At 28.0% G+C, this 13,241-nt stretch overlaps 2 protein-coding genes across 6 annotated transcripts; both read left to right on the top strand.

The window, feature by feature from the left end:
• Positions 1 to 2,289: 2,289 nt before the first annotated feature.
• On the top strand, positions 2,290 to 5,052 carry LOC111292144 (aldose 1-epimerase family protein). 2 transcript variants are annotated; one of them, XM_022884377.2, is made up of 9 exons: positions 2,290 to 2,627; positions 2,815 to 2,961; positions 3,324 to 3,398; positions 3,491 to 3,547; positions 3,641 to 3,798; positions 3,902 to 4,033; positions 4,140 to 4,242; positions 4,508 to 4,607; positions 4,690 to 5,052. In XM_022884377.2, exons 2-9 carry the CDS (start codon positions 2,884 to 2,886, stop codon positions 4,905 to 4,907), a joined length of 921 nt encoding a protein of 306 aa, XP_022740112.1. In that variant the 5' UTR covers positions 2,290 to 2,627; positions 2,815 to 2,883; the 3' UTR covers positions 4,908 to 5,052. The 2 variants fall into 2 exon arrangements, with proteins under 2 accessions (XP_022740112.1, XP_089623219.1); XM_089767093.1 differs by having other exon boundaries at positions 2,456 to 2,627; positions 2,784 to 2,961.
• Positions 5,053 to 5,432: 380 nt separating this feature from the next.
• LOC111292557 (ribosomal RNA-processing protein 8-like) lies at positions 5,433 to 8,725 on the top strand. Of its 4 annotated transcripts, none has more exons than XM_089767095.1 (8): positions 5,433 to 5,938; positions 6,020 to 6,349; positions 6,763 to 6,867; positions 7,011 to 7,294; positions 7,397 to 7,942; positions 8,037 to 8,151; positions 8,222 to 8,266; positions 8,389 to 8,725. In XM_089767095.1, exons 3-4 carry the CDS (start codon positions 6,777 to 6,779, stop codon positions 7,205 to 7,207), a joined length of 288 nt encoding a protein of 95 aa, XP_089623221.1. In that variant the 5' UTR covers positions 5,433 to 5,938; positions 6,020 to 6,349; positions 6,763 to 6,776; the 3' UTR covers positions 7,208 to 7,294; positions 7,397 to 7,942; positions 8,037 to 8,151; positions 8,222 to 8,266; positions 8,389 to 8,725. The 4 variants fall into 4 exon arrangements, 2 of the variants coding, with proteins under 2 accessions (XP_089623221.1, XP_089623220.1); XR_016345917.1 differs by having other exon boundaries at positions 5,461 to 5,938; positions 6,985 to 7,045; positions 7,168 to 7,942; XM_089767094.1 differs by having other exon boundaries at positions 5,435 to 5,938; positions 7,011 to 7,942.
• Positions 8,726 to 13,241: the final 4,516 nt, after the last annotated feature.

Below are 13,241 nucleotides of genomic sequence, written 5' to 3' on the forward strand. Positions count from 1 at the left end.
AAAATATAATATAAATATATAAAATATAATATTTTATATAATATAAATATACGAATCATTAAATTTAAACGAAAAGCCAAAGCTTGAAAATAATAGCAAAGCATCTGCCCCTTGGATTTATTATTATTTCTTTGTTTTTTTCCCTTGCAATTTGCGTACAACTAAAGCGACTTAATTCTACCTAGCCCAACTATATCTGTAGTTTTCACTTTAATATTATTTCCTTTGCGTATAGTGTTGTAATTCTCTTCTTTTTGTATGCTTTTCCATGCATAAGATAAGTCTCACCACAAAGAGAAAAAAAAAAATTCAAGTTAGGGTTGATATAAATTTGAATATGATAGTGTAAAATAAAATATAGTGATGCTCATAAAAATAATATGAATAAAAAATATAAAAATATAATTTAAAATTTAAAATTTTACTAAAAATTATATATATTTAATAAAATTAAAAAAAAATTATTTTTGTATCTATATAAATTATTATATATAATTTTTATATAAAATATGATATGAATATATGATAAGATAACATGAATTAACAAATTTACATAAAATATATATTATGGTTTGACCATTAATTCTTAGTTCATAGTCTAGTTTTAATTTTTAATTAATTGATTGACGTATGATAATTTAATTGTGAAAATAAAAGTATTTAATATTTGTTATTAAATAATTTATTAAGCAATTCAAATTTTACTTAATTGTTAGAATTTAAATATAATAGTTAATTTTTTTTATTAACCTAACTTTTAGAATAATATATCATCTTAGAACTTTTGAATTTGAATCTTGAAATGAATAATTTTTTAATATTTTTAATATTTATATTTGAATGTATAAACCTATTAATCATTCATCTTGCTTGCTAATAAAACACGTGTTAAAAAATAAATATAATAGTTAATCCATTTCTTATACGCTCCAGCCTAAATTGGTCAGTCGATTTGACATTAACTATTGTTTTTTTTTTAAAACAATATCAAAATCTAGTTTTCAATAATTATATTTTTTATTTTTAATATGTAAAAATTTAAATTAAATTATTTATTAAAAATTATTACAAATATAAGAAGTGTAAAATTTTTTGAGGTTCCCTTTTGGTACCTCATGAAAACATGGAATTTCTTCCTTTAAAATGTTATATAAATGAAAATAATACCAAAATAAATAAATAAACGTTGTAATCAAATCATATCATCACAGAATCTTTTGTGTGACTCCAAATCAAGAGTTGACTGGGTCGGTCCATTAGATATTTTGAACTTGATAAATAAATGTAAAATTTTGAATATTTTATTAAAAAATTTTAAAAAAATATGAACCCTCCAAAAGTGAAATTTTCTAATTGTTAAATGTAAATCCTATTTTTGGGAGGCGATAAAAAAAGTATGAGGGAAGGGAAAATTCGCAAATTGGGACATTTTCATTGGGCTGTGAGTGAAATGGACTCAATGTTTTCCCATCACAGAAAATTTTTGAGAGAAAAAAAAAAAAAAAAAGACATAAATTGACAGTTCAATAAATTAATAAGAACCGCTGATTTTAAAGTTTTCCTTAAAAAAAAATTCACTTAATTTTGAGACAAGCTTAATGCGTCAACTTCAATGGCTATGATCCTCTGCGGTAATATTCCTCATCTTCAATTGTTAAGTACTTCTGATTTGTGCCACGTTTACAATTAAAAAATAACTTTTTTATAATAATTATGATATGATCTTCCAACAGGGATTAATATTCAAAGAAAAAAAAGCAATCACTTCATGTAAATGAAAAATAGGGATAAAATTTAACCAAAATTGAATTAAAAAAACAAGTTAATTATGTGTATTGTTAATTCTTCTAATTTCAACAATTGATTTTAAAACAATAAAATTATAATCCAAATCTCTTTTTGATTCAACAGAATTAAAAATTTAATCTAGATTCATTAATCATTAATTATCATTGAAATTTTTTTTTCAAATTTTTTAATCAATTTTTAAATGTAAATATTTAAATTATCCTTTTAAATCCTAACAAAAACTTTACATATATCTCTAAAATTTTGAGTATCAATTGAATTATGAATCGATTAATTAACTAATATTTTACTTAATATTTTGATTTTATAATCAAAATTTACTATCATACACTAATGAAAATTTATAAAATTACTTGTAATACATATAATAAATCCATGAGTTCATAGTGCTAGTAATAATTTTTAATTTTTTTCCTTTGAAATAATATAATTATTTGATCAGTATAATGATATAAAAATGAACTATGCTGATTATAAGTTGTAGGAAGGGCTTGATATGGGAAAGTGAAACTAAGTTGTAAGAAGAAAATCTTAAGACAAAACACAGAAGATCATTTGTATAATGAAAGAGACAGAAAGGGAAAGAGCAGAACAGAGCATCCAATGACAAAAAGCATTTGAAACAGTTGTTTGTTGGTTGTCATTGGATATCCTTCACTTCACCAAAACTCCCATCTTTTCCCCTAACTTGCATATATCATAGACTTTTTCACGAACTCGGAGTTGGTGAAAGTTGTTCCTCATACTCGAAACCGATAATACTAACAAATTCTTCCATTTCTTTTTCTATTCATTAATATTTCTTATCACCTGTAAAAGTAAGCTTTGCTTACCCTTCGTTTGTTTTTTAATGTGGGTTTGTTATGTTAGCTTGCTATGTTTATTCAAATATGAAATCTCGATGTGAAAATTTCCTGCTTTTCTTGTATGTTTGTGTGTTTGTTTTACTGATTTTTTTTTTCTTCTTTGAAAAGAATTGTTTCGGTTGGTTTTTTGTATGTGTAGCTGGAGTGGAGGAAAGGGAAAGTGAATCCGCTTGTAAGCAGCATAAGGGCCAAGTTAAAGCCAAAAGCTATGCCACCGAATATAGTTCATGATGCTGAGGGATTGCCCAGAATTATACTCACCGAACCAAATGGTTCATCTGCTGAGGTTTGTTTATCTTCTTTTTCTTCATTTTTTTTCCTGTATTTTTAGCCTTTTTTTGTATATTTTTCTATGTGGGTTGGTTTATTGTTTGGCTACGATAGTCTGTTAGTAATAGTAAAATCATCAGAACAATTATTTCAACTATTTGTAGTGAAAAAAAATGGCCTTTGAATGTTAATGATAATGTCTTGTTTTCGGGCTGAAGTATCACAGCCTGTGCTTTCTATTGCAAATTTCATATACTCGACAAAAAAGGCTAGATTTCTTGTTGATAACATTTCGAATTTTCCCTGTCCTTTTCTACTGGTTATTTCTATCAGAATAGTGCATAAGGGGTGCCTCAAATTGACATTAAAGAGTTTCAGGTGCTACTCTATGGAGGGCAAGTTGTTTCTTGGAAGAACGAACGAAGGAAAGAGCTGCTTTTCATGAGTAGCAAGGTAAAGCAATTCTTCTTTATTCTATGATTTTTGGGTTTCCGATGCCTGTAAAGTCTTCCTTTATATATGTATTTTTTTTCTGTGTTCTGTAGGCAAATTGGAAGCCACCAAAGCCCATCAGGGGAGGTATACCGGTCTGCTTTCCTCAGGTTAGTCCTATCTCCTATGGAATTTGGAAGAACCTTAAGCTAGTGTGGTAGTCCGAGGTCAAGTGTTCTAAATGTGATGGCTTCTTGTTGCAGTTTGGGAATCTTGGTTCACTGGAGCAACATGGATTTGCCAGGAACCGAATGTGGATGGTGGACAGTGACCCTTCACCTTTGCCTCCAGCCAACAACCAGTCATCTGTGGATATAGTATTAAAGTCTACAGACGAGGATCTAAAGATCTGGCCACGTTGGTATGCTTGTCAATCCTGTGTTGTTTTCACTTTGAGACTAAACCTGGAAGATCAACTTCACGTATGCACTGATGAATCTCTCGCTGCCCTGCAATTTTCGCAGCTTCGAATTGCGTCTTCGTGTAACTCTCAGTGCTGGCAAGCTGACTTTGATCCCTCGTGTGAGGAATACTGATAACAAGGCCTTCTCTTTCATGTTCGCCCTCTGCAACTACTTGTCTGTATCAGACATCAGGTGTGGTCATGAATTCAGAAGCTATCTGGAAGCCTTTTTACTGTTGAAATTCCCTCATCAATTTAAATTTGCTTAGAGGGGTTGAAAAACTCTGTTAAATTTGCAGTGAAGTGCGAGTGGAGGGCTTGGAGACACTTGATTACTTTGACAATTTGATTAACAGAGAAAGGTTCACAGAACAAGCTGATGCAATTACTTTCGATGGCGAGGTACTTGTTCTTGCCTCTTTTTTTTCATTGTTTCTAGTGGAGACAGCTTCTCAGCAAAAATGCAGAGGGAAGGCTGCGTACTATGAACCCTCCCCCATCCCTCGCAAAGCGGGAGCCTTGTACACCGGGGTTTGCCCTTTTCTAGTTGATAAATTTACACTGCATGAACCAAATTTACTAGTTTCAGGTTCTAGTGAACATGAACTAGTTGTGGTTGCTGATCAAATTTCTCTCTTCGTGATATCAAATCTTTGTTCTGCTTTAGTTTGAAAGAGTATATTTGAGCACCCCAACAAAGATCGCCATCATAGACCATGAGAAGAAGAGAACCTTCGAACTGTGGAAGGATGGGATGCCAGACGCAGGTTGCTTTCTACGCCATTCTCAAATTACTTAGTTGTCGTGTGATCGTTCTAAATTAAAGTGTTCAAATCACTTGGTCTGCAGTTGTATGGAATCCATGGGACAAAAAGGCAAAGGCTCTGCCAGATTTAGGGGATGAGGATTACCAATCCATGTTATGCGTAGATTCTGCTGCCATTGAAACTCCAATCATGTTGAAACCATTCGAAGAATGGAAGGGGAGGCAAGAGATCTCCACAGTGTCCTCTAGTTATTGCAGTGGACAGTTGGATCCTCGGAAGGTTCTCTATGGTTTTCACTGACGTTGGTCCTATTTGCTGCTGTAAAATATAGATGAACTTGTTTTTGTATTATCGTTTTGGTGTTTAGAATCCTATTGAATGATTAATCCTTCTGAATGTAATAAGTAGTAGTTGCCAATATATGATATATCTATCTTTTTTATTATGCTTTCTGTTTGTAAAAAGATTATAAATTTCGGACGTAAATAATACATTAATATTAATAAATTATTCAAATTTAATTCGAATAAAATTTTAATTTAATTCGATCATTATTAAACTTAAATTTAAATAGTTTAACTTATCAATTGAATCAAATTTGAACATTTTAGTATTCGATTTGAATAATTTATAAGTTTAATCAAATTTTTAAATTTTAATATATATTTTTTATTTTAATTAAAATTTTATTAATTTATCTTTATATATATTACTTTAAGTTTAAATTTAAATACATAATTGAGTTTGAAATTAAATATAAGTATTGAATTTATTTTTATTAAACAAATTTAATTAAATGATTTTAAATAACTTAATTAAATTTAAATTCAATTAAACTCGAACTAAATTGCAAATAATGAATTTTGGGTTGATCTCGAACTTTTTAAGACTCAATCACATCTTTTTTCCCGCCACTAGCTCCATGACCTTAATCGTTCTGCTTCTTGGATGAGCTTTGTCTTTGAAATTTTAGCTTCAAAAACTAGCCAAAATAAGAACCAGGCCAACCCAACTTTATTCTTTCTAAAATTAAACCCATGTTCCAAGAATGGCACAAAACAGCCCATTTCTTCTGGAAAATCCTTCAACCGAAACAAATGTATCAAAGGGTTTTGGAAGCTGTCGAACGCGGAGGACGAAACCAGACATGAAGAAAGAGGGACAAAGCAGAAAGAGGAAAAGGGCAAGACACAACAAACCTCAAAAAACCCAAGAATCTTTGCAATCAAAACACTCAACAAAACATCACAAAAACACCCATCAACTAAAAAAACCATTCCCATTGTCAGTCTTCCTCTTCTTCTTCCAATTCCTCCAGTTTTCTTGACAAGGTTACTCTCTGTATGTATTTACTTATAGATAAATGTATGTAAAATTAGATTCTTTTTTATGGGATTAGTTTGAATATGCAGATGAGAGCAAGGTTGGCTGGTGGGCATTTTAGGATGATCAATGAAAAGCTCTACACTGGCACGAATAGTCTCTCTTTTTACTTCTCTTTTGCTTGAACCTTAGTTACTTATTGCTTTTGCTAAATGGAAAAGGAGAGAAAGAGAGAAATTTTGCTTCTTGGTTTTAGTTTACGTATGGGCACTGCTTTATCTTGTTTTTTTGTTATTTTTGTAGTTGAAATTTTAGCTTGGTTACTTGGTAATGCAAAGTCAGCTTCTTTTCTTTTGCTTTCTTAGATGTAAAGAAACACTGCACTATTTCAAAGAAGACCAATTGTCTGATATGGCAAGGTTTAAAATTATAACTTTTCTTTGATTTAGCTTCTGTCTAATTTTCTATCCATTCCCTGAGTTTAACAGCCTTGTTATGTTTTCATGTGGTAATAATTTGCATCTAAACTTGAAAGTTGAATCCTTAGATTCCAAACATTTTAGACAGCTCATAGCTCAGTGGTGATATCTTCAAGTAGGATGTTTACATTCGAATTTTTGTTATGTCCTGTACATAGCCTAATGATGTTGAATTATTATTCTTATGTAAACGTGTTAATGTCTCTAAATTGTCTCCGGTTTCCTTTAGTTGCCATTTGTTTTTGATGAATGGAAGAACTAACCAATGTTCTGAAGTGGGATTATTTAGGTGGTTTAGTCTTACATTGAAGCTGCCTTTGGACTTATTCACTCACTTGGCCAGTTCCATACAGGATATCAGGAGCAAATGTCACATTGGCCTGAGCAGCCTGCCAATATAATAATAAAATGGCTGAAGGATCATAGTTCTTCTTTAATTGTCGCTGATTTTGGCTGTGGTGAGAATTAGCTTAGCTGGATTTTCCATTTTGGTTTGCAATGATAACTTGTTGAACTCATATTCTTGATAAGTGTTTAACATGATCCGTTGTATCTTCTTTTGGCTGTTCTGTCAGTTTCATCCTGCTCAATTGTGTTTCAGGGGATGCACGACTTGCAAAAAATGTGAAGAATCAGGTTTTCCCTTTTGATCTTGTCTCAAATGATCCTTTAGTAATTGCTTGTGATATGTCAAAAGTACACCCCTTCTTCATCCCTCTTATGAGCTTCTTATATAATGGTTGTTATGAATCCCGCAGGTCATCACCCAGCGAATACATAATTTTGATTCGTCTGTAGGTATACTGCGTACTGCAGTCAGTTACAAAGCCTATCAAGGCAAACTATTGTGAGCTACTATCAGTTGCCAAATTTTAAACTGTTATGGTAAGATGGTGTTTAATAGCAAATGCTGAGTTTAATTACCTTTTAAAAAGAATGAGAAAACAACTAGCCAATGGTAAAGTTTTTTGTTTCATTTTCTACAAGATTGCATACTGATATATGGATCAGAGAGAAAATTTTGAGAATCGCTGCCTCTCTACATGTGTGCACATGCACGAATGTACAAGTGCACAGGGGGTTGTATGCTTTCAAAGTAGTAATCAATTGCGTAGAGCTCCAAACCAAAGCAGCCCTCCATCTCGCATATAGAAATGGTTGACAGGCGGACCTATTCATGACATCGAATAGGAATGATCATTATCAGGGAATACAGATATGCCATGCTAGGATGAGCTAGGCTTTCAACAGCATAAGCCACCTTCCAAGCGGCTTCCAAGTGCTCGCAAATTCTTAGCACTTGGATGGTGAGCAAAAACAATTGACCAAGAAGTTGGTCAACTTTCGCATGAAAGAAGGTAAAAGAACGGGAGGGGTTGTATGCTTTCAAAGTAGTAATCAATTGCGTTTGAGTTTTGCTGGCAGACACCACTTGATCCTTCCTCAGTAGATGTTGCTGTCTTTTGCCTTTCATTGATGGGAACTAACTATGCTAGTTACCTTCAGGAAGCATAATAGAGTTCTTAAGTCAAGGTTTGCTGGGCTTAAGTATTGTTTAATACTTGTTCTTACCCCCCTTTTTTATGAGTTTTTGGTTAACGAGCTAACTTACTTTGGTACTTTGTAGCGGGTTGGCTTTTGATAGCAGAGGTAAAGAGCAGATTTGATCCAAATAATCGAGGAGCCAACTCAAATAGGTTTCCAAATCTGTTTGTGAGATGGGATTTACCTCAGCATTGAAGGTTATAATGTTCTTTTATTTACATCAATGCAACCCCTTACCCTTCGCTAACTCGCTCCCATTACGCGCAGGGTTTCTCAAATAAGATGTTCGTTTTATTATAATTCAGGAAAAAGGTCTGTAACCTTCGTCGAGAAAATTTCTCTTTTGTCTACTAAATCTCACTGACATGCATGCAGGAATTATGCAGTTTCATGCTCCATTGCTCATTATTATCTGTTTACATGTTCCTTTGTAGGAGAAGCAAAGCTCAAAAGAGAGCGAAATCAAATGGCCAGAGCTGAAGCCTTGCATATACAAGCGTCGTTGAGATTAAAATGCACATTATTTAGTATGATAAATCACGTTCGTAGTCGATCCGAGATCCAATAATGTACGATTAGGCGACATTTCGATAATTGTTCGCAATATATTGTGGTAAAATTTGATAATGGCGAATCAGTTTTTGTTATGAACTGTGTCTGATGTCCATCTATTTGAATTTTGTTAAGGACAGTAGACCTAGGGGAGTTGAACATGAATGAATGAATGTATATTTATGATTTGTTCATTTAATTTTAAAGGTGTTTGAGTTAGGTTCATGTTCCGTAAAAAAATTGCTCTATTAATTTGTGTTCGTTCACTTAAATAATAAATTATTCATGTTTAATTCATGTTCAGTTTAATTAAGTTAAATAAGTTCGATCGTGAACATATTTATTTAATGTTTACAAATATATATATATATATAAACAAATATGTTTATAAATAATAAACAAATCATAACTAAACGAATATAAATAAATTCAAATAAATATAAATAAATTTTAAAATAAGATTAAAATAAAAAATAAAAAAATAATTTTATTAGTATTATTATAAACAAATAATAAATAAACAATAAACGAATTTATTTATGAATATAAACGAATCAAACTTTTATTTATATTCAATTTATTTAATAAATAAATTAAAAATATAATTCAAGATCGTTTACTAAATTTAATAAACAAATATAATTGAATAAAAATGAAGATCTTCAAAAATAATTTATTGAAAATTTTGTCCCTTTTTACCCCTAATTGGACCACTACTCTTTTTCTCTCTTATATTAGGGTTTTTTTTTAATGATAATTAAATATTTATGTGTTGGCATCAATGCTGAAAATAGTAATACAACATGCCAAAACAGGGGCAGAACAGAGTTCCAAAGTATGGTTCTCAAACCAAAGCAGAACACAAGTTTTTATTTTTTATTCTTAGCCTTCGCTTAATAAACTTGTTTTCGAGTCGATTTAAACAGATTTATTTGCATTGGATTTAATGAATTTACGAGAAATTAACTTTTCACAAGATAAAAATATAAACAATGGACAAGATTAACATGATAAATATATGTGTAGTTTTTTTTTTTTAACATAAATTGTGAAGAATAAATAAAATAAAGAAAAGCTTCATGAAACATGTGAGAAACAATGGCAGGTGCAAGAAGCCATTGCCTGCCCTACTTATCCTATAGATCCCAATACCTGCAAACACTTCCATCACATGAATAACCCAACACTTTATCTATACTTATATTTCTTTTTAGATCATTGGCTTGGACAAGTCTCTTCAATTTGTAAAATAATTTTTTTAATTCTTTTTTGGATATTAAATTTATACAAAACTCCCAAGAGTGAGACATAGTAACTTCCTTAATAATCTTATTTTTAGTGCATGGTTTTATAGAAAGGAAGGGTAGACAAGTACAAATTTTGCTTATTGAATAATATAATAAAATTTAATTTAGTTGATTCATATAATCATATTTAAAAAATAACATCCAATATATTTGAGATACAAATTTTATCATTTTTAACCCATTTTTATAGTTTTAAGTTTTCAAATAATTAAATAATTAAATTAAAATAAATTAAATGATGTAAGAAATGATACGATAATTTTTTTTAGACATAATAATTTACAATATGATAAGATAATATAACATAAATATAATATAAAAATAAAATATAAAATTAATAAAAGTTAACATTTTAAAAATAACTATATATTAGTTTAATAAAATAAAAAAATATATTTTTTATATTTTTATATTGATATAAATTATAAAACGTAATTTTTATATAAAAATAATATAAATATATTAATTTTAATATTTTATATTATATAAATATATAAATCATTAATCTAATTTGACCATATATAAATACTTAGATGAATTCATGTCTAAATTTTGAAGTCAAAATTGAAAGGCTAAAATTTTAGCCACCTTTTCACAAGTTTCATTGCCAAAAGTCCGTCAAATTCACAAGCAAAACAATACTTTTTTTTGTGACTTTTCGTCGTCTTCTTCATTGAATTCCTTCCTCTCTTTTTTTTATATATATATGAGAGAAATTAACAAAGGACAAAAGGCTTCAAAAGTCCATGGCTAACACACTAATTATTAAATATGTACTGGCTTTGCACAATCCAAAATTGATTCGGAACCACTTTTATATAATTTAAGTGGGCGCCATCAACCCTTTATTCAGCCCACCGACATAGTTTTTTTAAGCCCATTGTGTGGAAAACAAAATAAAAACAAAAATAGTTTGACCTAGTCAAATAATATTAGCTCTAATTTTTAATTACTCACTTTGTCTCATATTATTTATCATGTATTAATTTTTATAGAGTTTAAAAATTAAATTTTAATTTTAATTTATTTAATATTAAATTTTAAATTTTTTATAAAATTAAAGTTTTATGATTTTTAATGTTAAAAAAACTTAAAAAATCATAAAAATAATTTCAAAATATAAAATAGTAAAACTTTTAGATGTTAAAAGCCAAACTAAACTCATCAAGCTTAGTTGTTATTTTGTTAATTAATTAATTTTTATCAAATATAAATAAAAAATTATAAAAATTATTTTCTAAAAATGATTTGATTTAAGTTAATTGGTTGGGTAGTTGTCCTTTTCAATTTAAATGGAAGCTTCCAATTAAAGTCATGTCTTCCAATGACTTCTCTTTTATGTAAGCTAAGATTAGGTGAAATATTGGAGTCAAAAAAAGGTAAATATTATTTTCCAAATATATTAATTACACCCTTTGACCAATAATATAAATGCCTCACTTTTTCTTAGCTAGAAATCCTCTTTGATAATTGATTTGTCAATCCTATTACTTTAATATTAAATCCAAAATATAAATTAAAAAGATTTTCTCATCAAAATTCAACTTAATTAAGGACTTTTCCAATTCAATAAAAAAAATTCCCTACCCAAATTTTGAGCTCTTAATTAAGGACATAGCTTATAATTAATAGATAAATTTAGGCATAAGGATAAAAAAGCTTTCAAATAAAAATTTAATAATTATTTAAGTTTTTGATATTTTATTATAATTAATTAAATCCTAAATCTTCTATTGCAAATTAATTAAATATTTAAATATTTATTTTTACCCTATTGAACCCATATATATTTATTTTTATTGAATTAAATCATTGATTGGACAAAAATAGTTAATTTTTTTTAATAAGAGCTTAATTTATGAAAACAGATATTTGAGAGTTTAATTGATTGTCAAAAATATATAAAAATTTAAATAATTATTAAATTTTAATTTAGGGATTTTTTTAACACTTTTATCATAAATTTAAAGGTGAGATTTATATTTTTCTTTGATATTCATTGATTGTGTATCTTTAAGCATTGATTAAGAATTATTTAATTACTAATTTTAAAAAATATTGCATTTAGTGCACTATTTGTACCAAAATTCAATAAAAAATTATTGTATTAATTACACTTTTTTTTTTTAAATATCAGCTTAATACTAGTAGACATTTTTCAAAAAGAAAAACAAAAGAAAATTTTATCTACATTATTTTTGGTAATTTATGCATTAGAATGTTTATATTTGATATTCCTTACCAGAAATAATGATAGGGATATGAAATTAGGATATTAAAATTAAGTAAAAATAAAAATAAAATATAGTTGACTTTTTTTTTAATTTATGATATTATTCATAAAAAAAAAAATCTTAATAAATTTGGCTTTGTTGCATGCAACCAAATTCAATCTTGAGGTCGGCCTCCAAATATGAAAATGAGAAAAAAAAGTTAACCGGATATCACTCAAGCAAACGGGAGTTTGACACGTCGACGATTTAGGGTAAATTAGGCAAGTCAAGGAAAAAAGTATCAATTAAAGACGGACGTGGCAGCTGATTATTGGTTGACTGATCAAAACTCTAGATGTCGGTGAGAGATTATTTTAAAAAAGTCAATTGCATTATGTTACTAATTAATGCTTAATTAATCACCGAAAAAGATGGTAAATATATTAAGGTTGATTTTAGTTGGAATTTTTATAATAAATTTATTATTTTTATTAATTTTTTAAATGAAAAGTTTTAAAAAAATTTTTGATTAGACAAAATTTTTGGTTACTCATTAATATTATTACCCATAAAATTATGACTTCATTCAAAGTTAAAAAAATATTAATTTAAATATGGTAGGTCATGAATTCACTTAGAATTTGTGAAAATATCTTTTTTTTTTATAAATACTTTGAAAAATAATAATAATAAATCTTCAAAATACAAAAATAAAAAAACTTTTTTATTGTTTTAAAAAATAAATGAAGTAGATACTAATTAAATGTTGATTTATATATAGTAAAGGCTTTTAAAAAATAATAAAAAACTTACATTTAATATATTGTTATAGATAGATATACTAGTGCAATAATATTATAATACCTCGTATTCTTTTTTTTTTTAAATATTAAATGTTTATTTATTTAGATTTTTCTATTAAAATTAATAATATAAAATTTTAGTTTATCGAACATTTAAACAATTGACATGCTATTAAAATTAATATTTAAAAAATATAAATTCAAAAAAAATATATAATATTTTTCAATTAGATAAATAATAAGATAAAAAAATTTTAAGAATAAAATAAAATCTAAAAAAAAAAATTTCATTGAAATTTTAAATTAATTCATGTTACCAACATGGAACAAAATTCAATTCATAAAAAACTTGTTTTTTTTTTTTAATATGATATGAGGTTATGCATGCAAAGTAAACAAATTTAAATATGTA

The sequence above is a fragment of the Durio zibethinus genome, chromosome 10, assembly GCF_047325235.1.
Source record: "Durio zibethinus cultivar Kanyao isolate XHJ-2024 chromosome 10, ASM4732523v1, whole genome shotgun sequence".
NCBI classification, from domain to species: Eukaryota; Viridiplantae; Streptophyta; class Magnoliopsida; order Malvales; family Malvaceae; genus Durio; species Durio zibethinus.